The following is a 16309-nucleotide window of genomic DNA, read 5'->3' on the forward strand; positions in this document are numbered from 1 at the left end:
TTCTTAAGTTGAATCTGTATGTAAGTTGGAACTGGCGTCCAGATTTAGCCACTGCTGAAACTGACCGCCAGTTCTGACTTACATACAGAATCAACTTAAGAACCCCAAGCATCCCCAAGTCAGCTGCTGCTGAAACTGATCAGCAGCTGATTCCAGGAAGCCCGAGGCAGAGCAACTCTGCCTTGGGCTTCCTGTAGTCAGCGCTGGTCAGTTTCAGCAGCGGCTGAATCAGGACGCCTGGGGCAGAGCAGCTGGGGTGCTGCTGGGTTGCTCCAGTAGCGCCGCTCCTCGGCGCTACTGAACCAACCCAGCAGCACCCCAGCTGCTCTGCCCCAGGCGTCCTGATTCAGCTGCTGCTGAAACTGACCAGCAGCGGCTGAATCAGGACCAGAGCAGCTGGGGTGCTGCTGGGTTGGTCCAGTAGCGCCCAGAGCGGCGCTGCGGGACAAACCGGCAGCGCCCCAGCTGCTCTGCCACAGGCGTCCAGAGAAAAACCTAGTCTGCTGGGGGGGGGGGGGGAGGGGGGCTAGCTGCCCCCCCCCCCCCCCCCCAGCAGACCAGGAAGACGCGGGCGGCGGACTGAGATGCACTGCGGTCCCGCCGCCTGGGTCCTCCACGGCTTTGCTCCCCGTCTCCCTGGTCTGCTGGAGACCAGCAGACCAGGGAGACGGGGAGCAAAGCCGCGGAGGACCCAGGCGGCGGGACAGCCGCGGGGCGTCTGGGCTGTCCCGCTGCCGGCTTTCCCTGCGGCTTTGCAAAGCCTCGGGGAAGCCGGCAGCGGAGTAGCCCAGGCGCGCCTGGGCTGCCTCGCTGCCCGAGCCCCCCCGCGGCTTTGCAAAGCTGTGGGGGGGCTCGGGCAGCGAGGCAGCCCAGGCGTGCCTGGGCTGCTTCGCTGCCGGCTTCCCCGAGGCTTTGCAAAGCCGCGGGGGGGGGGGCTCGGGCAGTGGCTTTGCTCCGCGTCTTCCTGGTCTGCAGACCAGGGAGATGCGGAGCAGCTTTTCTCGCCCGGAGTACACGGGCGGCGGGACCGCGAGGTCCTGCAGTCCGTGTACTCCGGGGCAGCCCCGTTTATAACTGCGGATCCAACGTAAGTCGGGGACTGCCTGTATAGTAATAACTTCTTGGTGTATGTTGCTAGTTTCTGAAATAGAGTTCAGTCCAATATATTTTTCAGTAATTTGACAATTGCTTTTTTAAAATAAATAGACTGTTTTCTCTTCCCTGATAACCTCTTTGTAGAAACACTCAAGAGAACTCAAAAGAATGAAGATTTACAATGGAGAATTTAAATCCTTTCTTACTATTTAATATCCAGTTTTTATCAATTAGTATTTTTATTTGACTTTTCTTACTTAAGTAACCTGTCCAAGTTTTATATTTAATGAATGTTTTTGCTTTTATATAGTAAAAACTTGAAATGTAACTCTAACTAAAGCTTCAACTTTATCTGCCCATATATAGATATTTCTTAAATCTGCACTGTGGCCCTCATCATTAAAGGGATGAAGTGAACAAATGTCTTGTCGTTGGCCATCTGTAGCATTTAAAACAATTAAGTTCTACATGTTGACTTTGTTACAGAAATATTTGTAGTATTTCCAAAGGTGATAAACACCACCAAACCAAGTAATATCACTTCTCTTTAAAAAAAAAAAAAAACAAACACTTAATTTGTGGTTTCCTACTAAACTGCCTTGTCTCTCACATGAGACCGAATACTGTTAAATGGTCTATTTAGAGATTTGGTCCAGGTGTCGTCACTTTTTTAAGTTAATTTATTAGATCCACATGTTTCTCTCATTTTGCCATACTGGTTAATCTAAAGATTTAAGTACATGTTGCTTGTTTAGAAGAAGGCAGCAGAACTAATTTCAGGCAGTGATAGATTTTTATATAAATATATGTGGCTATTCTTGAGGATGTTGGTGTACTATCCAAGATTTCAGATACTAATTTCTAGCTACCTCAACTAAGTGATGTATAAATCAGTACAACAGAGAAATGTAAAGAAAACTACTAATTTCTTTAAAATGTAACTTTTCTTGTAGCTGATCTAAGCAATGGTGCTGTGAAGAAGGAGACTTCTACAAAAGAAGTAGCAAGAATATGGATAAATGATGTAAAAATGAGAAGTTATTCACCTACTATGGTGAGTTTTAAGAATGAACGGATATAGTTTCTTAAATGAGTCTTGCATATCAATGATCCCTACTATCTTTTAATTCATTTCAACAGTTGCCCATGGAAGCTTTGTAGGTTTACATAATCTCATAGCGCATCTGATTCTGAAGGAAAATTTTTCCCTGGCTGCAAGAGTTACGGGGCGGTTGATCCAACAGATCACGCTGCTTTATCTTCAAAGCAGTTTTCCTATGAGTCCGGGGGGAGAGTCATTGAAAGTCCGGTATCTTTCACAAGAACCCATCGTGTGTGCTGAAAGGTGTCTTACCTGACCAAAGCTGATGTGTAGCTCCCTCACTTTGCTGTAGAAAATGTCCTCTGGATAAATTTCCCTCTTATGCAACCAGATATACCACTCTCCATAGTTTGAGGCTTCTAATATTTCTGCAGAAAATTGCACCAGCCATCTGTTGTATGACAGTGTAAACTGTTTCTTGGTCCTTTGATATGCTGGCTTTTTTAAGTGAATAACTAGCATGAATACTATTGAATTAGGCACTTAAATCTTATTTCAGTGAAAACTAGATTCAGATGAGTCTGTTGTGTGGTATGGCACCTAAAAACTGTCTAGATCTTGAATATTAAAAAGAGCTATCTGATGATAAAGGGTCTTATCTTTAAGACCTGGAAAATGTTTTTCTAATTAAAAAAAAAATACTGCACTCATCTGTTGCATAGTAGCATGGGCCATTGAAAGACGATGAGTTATTATCATCTCTTTTGAGCTACAGGCAGTCCCCGGGTTACATACAAGATAGGGACTGTAGGTTTGTTAAGTTGAATTTGTATGCAAGTCGGAACTGGTACATATTGTAGGGGAAACTCTAGCCAAACATTTCTCCAGAGCTCAGTTTTATTCTCCCACACCTCACTTCCCTCAGTCCTCTTTTCTCAAGGTGAGATGTCTGCTGAGAAAAGCCGCTCCGCGTCTCCCTGGTCTGCTGGCGGGAGAGGGGACGCTAGCTTCGCGTCTCCCTGGTCTGCTGGGGGGAAGCAGCTAGTGCGGGGTTGCCTCACCCCATTTGTAAGTAAGGATCCGATGTAAGTCGGATCCATGTAACCCAGGGACTGCCTGTATATTGGATACCACAGTCATGGGTGAATTACATATGCATACTTTCCAATACTTTGAAGTCACTTGAAGATTTCCATTGGTTAAAGAGTCAACATGGGAATCTGCTGCAGATTTCACAGAAATGTTTACATAAAGGTCTTCTCCTTTCCAAATTATTTTACAGGTATAGGTGCTAGAGTACACTCCCAAATGTGAGCCTACATTTTATTTCTGGCATGCTAACTGCAGTAAAATAGAATCATACTCCTTTCTAGCATCCCTTTATTTGAATAAAGAGTTGTCCCTGGTTGTGTTGTAAACTTAAACTCCGATGTTTTGAATTCATGACAAGGCATACAGCTTCCCATTGGTTCACTACATTTGGATAATTGAAGTTTGAAATTATGCCAACTGGTACATAAAGTAAACTTGAAAAGTGCATATTTTGGACTAACAGCTTTATAAAGTTTTGGTCTATAGGCTTGGTTGCAGTGCTCCATGCTGCTTTGCAGGGTGAGGTGTTTCTTTAGGGTTTTTTGTTTGCTCACATGTCCTATGCTAGGATGGTATCATTGCAAAGAGTTAAACGTGTATCTGAGAGAATGCCACCTTCTTCAAAGGGCATCCATTTAAAAAGAGTGTGGTTGCTGAACTCTTACAAAACCTCGTAATTGAGGCTTTTATTGTTCTTTGGTCCAGGTGCTGCGTTATGGAAATAGAACTGAAATTGTCATCTATACTTTAGCTTCCACTCCTCATGCTTGTACGCTTCTGGGAAGTTGAGCATCAGCTATGTATCATTTGACTAAAGCCGGTATATTTTTGTTTTAGAAAGTTCCAGTAATAAAAGAGGAAGAGGAACCTGAGGAGGAAGATGAAGAAGAAATGGGTCATGCAGAAACATATGCAGAGTATATGCCAATAAAATGTACGACTGCCTGGTTGCATCCCAAACAAATTTATAGGTGGCTTAATGCCCAGATCCCTAACAGGATATGTACAGATAACATAGGAATGCTTTATCAAAATCAAATAGCTTGTTAAAAGGGGACCAGATTTTGCTCTTCATGGAGAAAATTGCTTTCTTGGGCAACAGTTAACTCTTGAAACTTAATTCTTTGAACTTGACCTTGAGGGGCCTGATATTTGTTGGTGTAGCTTTCTATCATTAGTTCATTAACAATGGTAAGTATTCAAAATAAAATGATTGGTAAGCCAAAAGTTTGAGTTTGCAATGGTCTTCTGAATTTGTATCCATCTATGCACATACTAAAATAAACAGTTCCTGACTGCTCAGGACTGAACTGTTGTCTTCATATTTAGAAGCTTTGTTTTATTTGCCAAAGAAACCATTTCAGTCACTATCCTAGAATCTAAGCACTGGCCAGGGAAGTGTTTTTATTTATAGATAATTTTAAAAGGATGGTCAAATATTTAACAGCTTTTATAGATCAAAAGATTAGTAGAAATAGTTCTACTGATTTTCTTATTTGTGGAATAATTCTTTTTAAAGACCCATTTATCTTGTGGATTAATAACTTAAACTTTGCAATGCTAAGAATGTGAAAGTGACTTAATGGATGTTTCAGTGTCCAATCTGATATGTGGATGGAACATAGTGAAAAGTAAATTAAATTAAGGATGTTAAGAGGCAGGTAATCCATTAATCATGTAGTCAATAAAATTTTTATCGACTGCATGATTAGTCCATAAAGGAAAGCTTCTTCAGTCCTGGCTTTCACCAGGTCCGGGAGCTATCCTGTGCCCCCCCCACCCCTCTTTCTCTCGTGGCTCTGCAGTTTAAATGTAGTAAGAGCTGGGCACACGGGCAGCCTGGCTCTTTCTACATTTAAACTGCAGAGCCTTAGTGGGGGCAGATTTAGGACCCGGTGTGAGCTGGGACTGAGCCAGGATTGTTAAGTTCCGGCTTGCACTGGGTCCTACTACCGCAGGGGACAGGAGGCAGTGTGAGGGGGTGGGGGTGCTGTGGAGACAGTGCTGGGGGAAATCAACCTTTAAGTAGGCTCCCCCAGCACCGACTACTTCTCCCCTCCCTTCCCCCCGCTGCCTCTGATAACAGAGGTAGTCTAGGCTTATTAGGTGGCCAACTACTCACTTACATTCTACATTAAATTGCTAACAATTAAATGTTTGATAGCCTTTGGTGTTCCTAACTTAGGGTAAAAATTGTTTAGAGCATGATTTTAAGTAGTGTTTGAATCACACGGTTCTTACTGTGTGCAGGTCAAAGGCAAACCCCCACTAAATGTCCATACTTTTAAGGGCAGAAGTTACCAATAAGATCATCTCTGCTGCACTTCAGCATAAGGCAGGGAAAAGATTTTCACTAAGTATTGTATCTTTAAAATTGATAGTTCTTTTGCATATCCAGCCAAAAATGTTTTGCTTTTCACTCTCTTCATCTTAGTTGCCTTTATTTTTCCACAGTAGAATGTGGTGTGGCACCAGTTCCCTAACCTAGGAAGTATACTTTATCCTTTTCAGCAGCACAGTAGCAGCCCTAGTGAGGTCTCTCTCTTTATTTTTGTTTTCCCTATTGCTTTCAGTTGAAGAGTTCACTTCTTGGAATAAAATGATTTAAGAGCTACATTCACTATCCTCAGTGTGCTGGGAAAAAATGACATTTTTTTTTGAATAGTTAAAGTAAAATTTTACTCCTAAATGTATTCTCTTATTAAAATGTATGTAATGGATTCTCTGCAAACCCCTGAAATCTAAGATTGTAAAGGTTTACCATTCTACTATTGCAGCTCAAAATGAGTGTAAGACAGAATCCTAATTTGCACAGTTCAATGTGTAAAAAAAGTAGTCACAATACAGAAAAAGATCTTCAAGTGCCATTAAGCTCCAATATTGATCACATTGCTGAGGTCTTATCTACTCTTTGTAACCAAATGATACAATACTTTGAGCAGATAGTCTATTTATGTGACGTGCAAAACTTCTTGGATTTTTTTTTTCTGGTAGCCCTCGTGGCAGCATGCTTTCAAGTTTCATGACATTTAAAAAAAATCTTTTTCTGTCTTGTATTCTTTGGAGTGTGTCTTGGGAAGTGCTTTTTTCTCAGTTTATGTAACTTCATTTTTGTGGAATAGTGACATGACATAAACGTAGAGGTAGTATGTGCTAATCTCTGACTAAATTGAGCTGCTTTTGATCTGCCTCTTCTATTCCCACACTGTACTATGAGGGAACAGTTTGACCATATAGGCACTGTAGCAACGTGTAAACAAAGAATAGTTGATGAGAGCTGTTTGTGTGTTCTCAGTATGAAAATGGCAGTGATGTTATCAGAGAGCAGAGCTTAAGTCTTTTGGGGACTTTTCTGTGAGTAGGCAGAACTCAAAGCCAATATTTCTAACTTAAAGGGGAATTTAACAAAGCAGAAGTGGTTCTTCAAGGACTTCTTTTTCTTAGAAGGACACCTTGTTGTATATTAAGAGCAGTAGCTGGATTCAAAAGAGTAAAATAATTTAGAGATGTCGAGCAGTTTAACCTTAATTGTGAACCAAAATCACCTAGTCTTGGAAATTTATTCTCAGGATTTATCCACTTCTGAAATAACTAAAGTAACAATAATGAAAGTGTTCTGAATTATGTTTAAAACTGCTGTATTTTCCTTCCAAATTAGTAAAAATTGGCCTACGTCATCCTGATCCAGTTGTAGAAACCAGTTCGTTATCCAGTGTAACCCCTCCTGAAGTATGGTATCAGACATCAATATCTGAAGAAAGTATTGATAATGGCTGGCTGTCAGCATTGCAACTTGAAGCAATTACTTATGCAGCCCAGGTAGGTTGCACTATAATTTAAATTGCTTTATTTTTTGAATGCAAAGGTCCTCTTCAGGACTAAACTTTGCCTTTGAGGATGAGCTTGTGAAAGTGTGTGTTTGCAGAGGTGTAGGTGTGTGGGCTGTTCTGTCCTTGGCAAAATCTGTAGATTATATATCTTCGAAAACTCAAAACTTTTTTTTTGCTTTTTTTTTTTCTTCATAGCAACATGAAACATTCCTGCCAAATGGAGACAGAGCTGGATTCTTAATAGGTGATGGTGCTGGCGTAGGAAAAGGAAGGACCATTGCTGGAATAATATATGAAAATTACTTGTTGGGAAGAAAAAGAGCTGTATGGTAAGTTAACTACTTGTGATGATACATTCTGTAGTTGTACTATCTAAAATTAATGAAAGCTTTTTTGGACAAATGTCTTGAATTATGGTGCTTTTGGTCTTTTGCTGTAATTTACAAATTATATGCCTTTTTTTATTTTGTATCCAGGTTTAGTGTGTCAAATGATCTGAAATATGATGCAGAAAGAGACTTGAGGGACATTGGAGCAAAAAATATTTTGGTTCATTCATTAAACAAGGTGTGGAAACTTTTTAATATGTACAATTGAGGCAAAACTTTAGTTATGCTTGTTTGAGACATGCATGCTACTGTCTAAAAAGTCATTCTGAAGTTTTATGTTGAAAAACAAGGTTAATGGTTTTCATTCAACATATTTTAATATCAACAATGAAAGGGAAAGAATGCAAGCCAAATACCTATCTTTAAAGGGGGAACAGAGGACCTAGGGAATTACAGACCAGTCAACCTAACTTAAATACCTGGAAAGATACTGCCCTGCCTGCCCCTGTTTAATTGGTTAGCCAGTTTAACACAAAGCTTAGCTGGTAAACTAAATGGGATTTTACATCCATAGTATTTACATTGGTGTTGTATGTAATGCACATGAGGTAACTGTCCCTCTCAGTTTGGCAGTGATGAGGCCACAGCTGAAGAGCTGTGTGTAACTCTGTAAGCCACGTTTTAAGAAAGATTTGGACAAACTGGAGAGAATCCAGAGGAGAGCAACAAAAAATTGTTTTATAAAACATGACCGATAGGAAAGGTTAAAGAACTGGGCATGTTTTACTCTTCAGAAAAGAAGACTAAGGAGGGATTTGCTAATGATTTCCAAATATGTTAAGGCCTGTTGTAAAGAATCTGGGAAACAATTTTTCTCTACGTCCACAGGACCTAAGATGAGAAGTAATGGGTTTAATCTGCAGCAAGGGAGATTTTGGTTAGATATTAGCAGGGCTTGCCAAGCTGTGGCGAGCCCTGTTCACCTGCCGCGCGGTTTTGCACATTGCGCATGCGCTGACTGCGCTGCACGGCTGTGTCAATTTGTAATCTACTTGCCATGGGTGAGTAGATCACGTTAATTGTCGAGCCCTGGATATTAGGAAAAGCTTTCTAAAAGTAGTCAAGCTCTGGAATAACCTTCCAAGAGGTTGTGGAATTTACCATATTAGAGGCTTTTTTAAAATAGGGATTTTTGTGTACGTTTACTTGGCCCTGCATCCATACTGGAGGCTGGAATTGGTGACTTCTTGATGTCCCTTCCAACCCTACATTTTTATTATTCTAAGTGCTGTGTAAATGATTTTGTTCAGTTAGGCCCTAAACCTGCAAGTAACTGGCTATATATACCTAACTTCAAGCATAAATAGTGTCTGTGACTTCTGAATAAAAGTCCTCTGAGAGTTATACAGTGAATATTGCTTCAATTTTTTTTAAGTTTGGCATTTTTATTGCTTATTTTTCTTTCACAATAGATGGCTAGCTGTAAAGTAGATGACTTCTTATGTAAGACTTAAGTTCTGTTACTAGTTGTATTAACTGTCTGATTTGAAACGATTTTGTGTTCTATGCTTAAAATCTGTCAAACCAGTGGTTTTAGGAGTCATATGAGTAAATCATTCTATAGAATATTAATACAATTCACTAAAGTAACCACTGTAAATTGACTTATTGGCTAAATTCTTCAACTTAAAAAAACATTTTGACTCATTATGACACGTTGGCTTTATGCTGTAGGAAACCCCTCAATTAGGGACATAAAGTGTAAAATCTGCATCCAAGGAAGATTTATCACCACTATACTGTTCTCTTAACTGTATTCCTACATGTAAAATGGGACCTAATCCTATAAATAGAAATCACTAGTGACTTTATTGATATGAAAGAAATGCAGAATCAGTGCTTCAATATTACTGCTTGAATATTCACTTTGAGTGTGTAGGATGTCTCTTGGATGATAAGATCTGTGCCAGAGTGCGGTCACAGAAGTCCCTTTGGGATTGTTCCCCAGTGTGCTGATCATGCCTTCTTGCTTTCTGGGGCTCCCCACCACTCTGTTGCTGGGTCAGATACTCAGCCACTTCTACTCTGGGAGAATTCAGTTCCATGGCATAGCACCCAAGAAACTAATCACCAAAAGGAACTTAAACCCCCAAATTTTCTCGGTGTAAAAATGTTACAGCGGGAAAGCTCATGAGGATGTTTACCCTGTTTATCAATGAAAGAGAGAGATGCGCACTGGTCATTTCCCGCAGATAACTATTATTTATCCTGGGCTTGATAGAAAGGAAGTGTTTTTAAGAAGTACAAACAGTAGGATTAAAGTGGTTGAAAGTGAAAACAGACAAAATAAGTTACTAAATTCAAAATAAAAAGAAAATACATAGCTAGTTCTAAGTCACTAATGGCGCAACTACACAGCAGCATTATTTTGGAATGACAGTCATTATTCTAAAATAATTATGTGAGCCTCTACACAGCAATTCTGTTATTTCAAAATAAAACTTGGAAAAACAGATTATTCCAACTTCTGTAAACCTCATTTCACGAGGAATAATGCCCATTTTGAAATAGCTCTTTCGGAATAGTGAGTGTGTAGACACAGCAACTGGAGTTATTTTGAAATGAGGAGCTTCCAGGAAATCCCACAGGTGCCCTGCTGGTCACTCTGTCCACACTCATCAGGATTCTAGAGTTCCCCTTTTTCTGCAGCCTTTAAAGCTGCAGCCACAGGGGAAAGCTCTTGTCAGGAAATTGGCCCAGACAGCCTGCTGCCACAGCAAGTCATCAGGCCAGCATGAGTAACCCATAAGCTCCCTAAGAGCCCTCCACTGCTCCCAGGGAGCACACTGATAGCTCCCAGGAGCCTGCCAGGGGCCACAAGAGATGTATGCTATCCTGGTCTGGGGCAGAGATCCTGGCCCTCATTGAAGTTTGGGGCAAGTAAGAAGAACTCCAGGATCTCTGCACAAGATGGCACAATGCCAACATATATGGCCTCATGACTGACAACCTGGCCACGAAAGGCCACATCTAGACCCAGCAGCAGGTCCAGAAGAAAGTTAAGGAGCTCTGCCAGGCGTATGCGAGGCCAAGGGAGCACAGCTCCCGCTCCGGGGCAGAACCACATTTCCAGCAGTTCACCCCCCTCCTGGGACTTTAGCCTGAGAGCACCATAGTTGCATGATGAGAGCCCTGACAGTCAACTTCCCCACACGGAACTGGTTGCCAATGGATCAGTAGTTGTCTGGCATGGCAAGCTTCCCCACAGCAGTAGCAACCCTCTTATCCGGGGGGTAGAGGGTCTCGTGTGTATCCCATCATGTGAGGACAGGGGTGAGCCATGCACCCAGCTCCAGAAAGGTCTCCTTCTGCGTGCAGAAATTCTGGAGCCTCTGCTGGTCATCCCACCACTGCATGATGAGCCAGTGCTTTCAGTTGTAAGTGGTGTCCAGCCACCAGAAGTGATGGTGCATGGTGGGGTGCAGCTGAAAGAACCATGCTCCCAGAGAGATGGTGAGGGTCATCTCATTCAGCTGGAGATTGCATTCCTGCAGGGTCAGGAGGGCAGCTGGCAGAAACTGAAGCACAACGGATGAGGGCTGTCAGCTGCTCAGAGGCAGCTCCTGCTCCATAGCTAGAGAACTGAGGTGTCCGCAAGGGCAACCACAATAGTCAGAACAATGGCTTTGCTGTCCCTCAATGAGGCAGGCAAAGGTGAAGAACCTGAGAAATGACTTTAATCATGGGCCTCAGGCAGCAGCTCCAGGAAGTAACTGCTGTCTTGATGCACTGCATGAAGTGGTTCCAGGTGGCCTTAAATGCAAGTTAGTATCCAATCAGTGTGGGTGCTCTATTTCAAAATAGCTAAGCACTATTTTGATGAGCTCTTGGTGTGTAGATGCGCTATTTTGAAATAAGCTATTTCAGAATATTTCTTCTGAAATTTCTTATTCCGAAATAAGTCTACAGTGTAGACATACCCTTAGGAACTTATAATAAACAGATTCTTACCCTAAAGAGCTCTTCTTATTTCATGTTAATTTCTTTTACTCTGACTTGAGTCTCCAATTCTCTGTGTATCCTCATTTAGTGTGCTCAGCCAGCAAAAGACAAAGGACTGATTGATAGATTTCCATTGCTTAGTCTTTCCACTTGGAGCAGGAACCTTTTGTTTTACATACACACCCTGATATTATTCCATGGAAGCATGATCAAAATGGCATTTCAGTGCCAGGTGGTATTGTTCTCCTAGGACCAACCACTGCTTCGACTTAAAAAACAAACACGACTGTTTGCAAGTCATTACGATATGGGGGGAACACCAGTAATGGCTCTCATTAGCATTCTTAAAACAAGCAGTCTTACAGTTCATATTTCTAACTTTACGTACAAGAATGATACAGGCACCAAAATAGGATATACAAATCCAGCAGATTATAGTAATAAAGTTGATAGATTACATGCAGTATTTTTCCCAAGGCATCTGAGTTATGCATATTTATATTCATGGAGGGGACTGTAACAAGACCAATTTTTGTAACTTTAACTTTTTCTTTTCTTTTTGCAGTTCAAATATGGAAAAATTTCTTCAAAGCATAATGGGAGTGTAAAGAAAGGTGTCATTTTTGCCACATACTCTTCTCTTATTGGTGAAAGTCAGTCTGGTGGCAAATACAAAACCAGGTTAAAGCAGCTTCTTCACTGGTGTAGTGATGACTTTGATGGCGTTGTATCCTTTCATTTCTAGTATGCAACAGAAATGATTGACCCATAATATGAAATATGCTTTTTTGGTGCAAGACAGTCCTGTACACTTTAATGAAAAACATATTTTCAAAAATGCAGTCCTATTGTTTGAAACTATACAATCTGTCAGATACAACAATGTTTTCAAAATGCTTTATTCAAAACCTGTAGTACAGTGTACATTTGACCAACTAGTAACCTGATTCTGGTGGAGTAAATCAGGGAGTGACTTCGAATTAATAAAGTTGCATTGATGTGAACCCAAATGAGATCAGAATCAAGACTTTGGCCTTTATATAGGGAAGTTGAACCTGGTTATGAGAAACCTTGGTGCTTGCTTAAATTGTACATAATTTTTCTCCAGTTCTTATAGCTTTTTTCTGTAAAATCTTTGGAGAAAAATCTTAATATTTAAGAGAATTCATTCCCAAAATACCTGAAAACATTGTTAATTGTATATTTGAATAGCTTAAACTTAGTTTTTTTTAAAATTCATGTCTCAACATTCAATCAAATTGTTTGAACTTTGTGTAGATTTACTGATTATACCTGATGAGCTGTCAGTTTTTAGAGTTCAATTCAATAAATCAAATTCTACAATAGGAATGTAAAAGAGTAGTCTTGTTGACTACTCATTTCCTCCCCCTGCTACCTCTATATCGGAGGCAGCAAGGGATGGGGGGGAGCAAGAGCCAATACTAGGGGAGCCAGCTTAAAAGCCAGTTCCACCCAGCACTGCCTCTGCGGTGCGGGGAGAGGAGGGAGAGCAAGGAAGACAGAGGCGCTGTGGTCAGGGACCCAGCATGAGCTGGAGCTATTGAGTCCCAGCTCATGCCCAATCCTGGAGCATACCCCACTGTGGTTTGCCTTTTAAATGTAGTAAGAGCTGGGTGGCTCTTAGTACATTTAAAGGGCAGAGCTGCAGTGTAGCAGGGTCTAGGACCTAACCCCACTGCGGCTCTGCAGTTTAAATGTAGTAGGAGCCAGGTTGCCTATATGCCCGGCTTCTACTACATTTAAACTGCAGAGTTGCAGCATGGCCCCTTACCAATTAATCATGTACTCAATACAAATTGTATCAAGTACATGATTAGTCAGTTACCTACTTCTTAACATTCTTACTCTACATTCTGAAGTCCCCGTGCTATATTGACTGTGGAATGGCATACTTATTCCTTAATTGATGTTCAGATAGTATTTGATGAATGTCACAAAGCTAAGAATCTGTGTCCTGTTGGTTCTTCAAAACCAACAAAAACAGGCTTAGCTGTGTTGGAGCTTCAGAATAAACTTCCAAAGGCTAGAGTTGTTTACGCTAGCGCCACAGGTAAGTACTACTTAATACAGATGTCTAGAGGAAACTAACTTTTTATTGGCATTAGTACAGCGTGTGCTCTTCTTTTCAGGTGCATCTGAACCACGAAATATGGCCTACATGAACAGGCTGGGAATATGGGGGGAAGGAACCCCATTTAGGGAATTCAGTGACTTTATTCAGGCAGTTGAAAGAAGGTAACATTTTAAAGAATTGTAGTTGTGATTGCATTATGGTTTCCATTTTTCTATTTCAACTCTGTTTTCAGTCACATAAGTTCTGAAACTCTTCCAGCCATATTCTCTCTTGAACTTTTCTTTTTATTAAAAAAAATGAAGTAAATGGAGCTTAGGTAGAGAGATGCTTCATTTAAAAAAACAAACTTTCTAAAGCACCTTTACATCTGAAAGTGGTTGGTGTAGAATGATTTTAAACTAAAGAAGCACAATTGGATATTGTGGTAAAATCTGTTTTTGGTTTAAATGATATGCCTGAAAAATGTGCACACCCAGTACAAGGATAGATGTAGCTACAAAGTAAAAAAATGGACTGAAGGGGAAAATGGTATGATGTAGAGTTTGTAAGTCAGCGGAAGTCCCAGTGCTTGAGGTTTTTCTGGTGGTCCTTAGCCAGATTATGGCATTTATAATCATTTAATGAAAACCAGAATGATTTTTAAAGGAAATGCGCCCTTCACTCTATAGAACTGCCTCCACCCCCAAAAAAATCCTTGGGACATTGCTTACAGAACAATGCAACCATAACATTCTCTAACAATTTAATCCCCCATCACGTGATTATAGTATTTTAAAAGTATATATCAGACATTTTTCTCAATCTTAGATCCTCTTGTGTATAATCTTGTATTGTATGTGATAAGTACAAAATAGACACTAATGGTACAACATACTATTTATTAAGTTTGCAACAAAATAGACACTGAATATATCAGCCTACATTTTCAGCTAAATTAACATCATAATTGACTCTTAGCCCTTGTCTGTACTTAAGGCTTTGCTAATGGTTGATAAGGATTTATGAAAGCTAGCTACTTGAGTCAAATTTTGTTCTTATGAGAGTAAAACTCAAAGTAACTGAAGGAATGGAAAATATACTTATTTAATACACGGTGAAGAAATGCATATTAAAAAAAATCTTGGTGACTTATAGCTTTGGCATGAAATTAATTCAACTATAAAAATGGAAAATTACAAGATGACTACCCCATGTGTTAGATAATTCCCAGTCTCTCTTTTGAATGATCTGTGATCACATTGCTGGGCAGAGTTATAGTTGTGCATGCAATCTGATTTCTAATATTTCCTGATTTGTGTTTAATCATGCAATTCTAGTGTTTTTGCATATTTGTTGTATGGCATAAATATTTATTTTATTTTTTAGAGTGAACTTAAATATGCCATTTATTTGTAACCCACTTAATACTTTGTATTTTGTTTTATTCAGAGGTGTGGGTGCCATGGAAATAGTTGCTATGGATATGAAACTGAGAGGAATGTACATAGCAAGACAGTTAAGCTTTTCAGGTGTGACCTTCAAAATTGAAGAAGTTCTACTTTCACAGAACTACATTAAAATGTATAATAAATCTGTAAAACTGGTAAGAATATATTCAATTTTTAAAAATTCATGATAGTTTCAACTGGTCAATGCTGAAAACTTAATGGATGGAAATCATTTGCTTTCCGACTGGGTATAGAGTCTTGATTATACAGTGTAGGTTGCAGTTATAGGAAAAGAATGAAGTCCATTAGCTTTGCTGTAGTTCTATTATATTTGTTTTTTTCTTTGAAAAAGGGAATTGCTCCTACTCTGAAATATGAAAGACTAAAAATTTACTTCAGAAATTTTTTTAAATTAGTATTCATAATATCACAACAGAGTTCAAGATTTATACTACATTACTTACTTCCAGTCTTGTGCATAACGAGTGTAAATGACTTCTTATAAAAAATCAGACCTCTTAATCATCAGAAGGAATTCCCATAAAATTGTATAAACTTACAAAAATTTAGTTCAAATGGAGTTGAATTTTAATATACAATCACTCTAATTTTAAAGATCCATCTTTACAAAAAGTAACTAACAGGGACTTTTTATAACTCACTTAACTCTTGGCTTCTGTGATGTTTTCTTCTGCTTACTTGCCTTATATATACTAATACAATATTTCTACATGGAAGAAATAAACATGAGTACTTATATTGGTTGGATTAAATAGTGTATACAATTGCATGTATAAAGATAATCAAGGTCTGTGTTGAGATTCTGTGGTTATATTTAAATTTGCAACGAAGTGTTTGCTTTTTGAGGTTTAGCTTCAAGTTTTGTTTCTGAAGTATTTATGTTGAGCCTGCCTACCTTGGTTAAACTTCAGAACTTCACAGCATTAATTCTGCTGCACAGAACTATCTTGATTATAACAGCCATTTTTCATAGTTAGTCCCTAGTTTCTGGCAGGCAATTATTTATGTTTTCAGAAGAAAGTGTCCAATTACTTCACTCATGAAGTATTATGGTTAGGGTTGCCAGGTGTCTGGTTTTGAACCGGACAGTCCAGTATTTGAGCTTTCTATTTGGTAAACAAATTGAGAAAATATAAATGTCCGGTGTTTTCTAAATGTAATGTGATGTCAAGTGTGTCCAATATTTTTCTTGAAACCATCTGGCAACCCTATGGTACAGGTTGCCCCTCCCAAAACCAGAGTTCTCTAGTCCAGCAAGGACCATGGATGTTCTTGGATCAGAGAACCTTCTTAGCCTAATGGCAGGAGGACAATCCAGGAGGGCCTGGGCTGAAGCAGTGGGACTGGGCACAGGTTGGGGCTGGCAGCAGACCCAG

General features: G+C 39.9%; 1 protein-coding gene across 2 annotated transcripts in view; it reads left to right on the forward strand.

Annotated features, from left to right (window-relative positions):
- The window catches only part of SBNO1 (strawberry notch homolog 1), a 47190-nt gene that overhangs the window by 14959 nt on the left and 15922 nt on the right, over nucleotides 1–16309 (forward strand). For both annotated transcript variants that reach the window (XM_075898549.1, XM_075898550.1), the window contains 9 exons: nucleotides 2049–2149; nucleotides 4067–4163; nucleotides 6888–7048; nucleotides 7255–7388; nucleotides 7536–7626; nucleotides 11956–12117; nucleotides 13326–13461; nucleotides 13541–13646; nucleotides 14914–15067. In XM_075898549.1, the coding sequence (XP_075754664.1) occupies nucleotides 2049–2149; nucleotides 4067–4163; nucleotides 6888–7048; nucleotides 7255–7388; nucleotides 7536–7626; nucleotides 11956–12117; nucleotides 13326–13461; nucleotides 13541–13646; nucleotides 14914–15067 (1142 nt within the window). The remainder of the gene's footprint in view (nucleotides 1–2048; nucleotides 2150–4066; nucleotides 4164–6887; nucleotides 7049–7254; nucleotides 7389–7535; nucleotides 7627–11955; nucleotides 12118–13325; nucleotides 13462–13540; nucleotides 13647–14913; nucleotides 15068–16309) is intronic.

Source organism: Pelodiscus sinensis, chromosome 15 (assembly GCF_049634645.1).
Source record: "Pelodiscus sinensis isolate JC-2024 chromosome 15, ASM4963464v1, whole genome shotgun sequence".
NCBI classification, from domain to species: Eukaryota; Metazoa; Chordata; order Testudines; family Trionychidae; genus Pelodiscus; species Pelodiscus sinensis.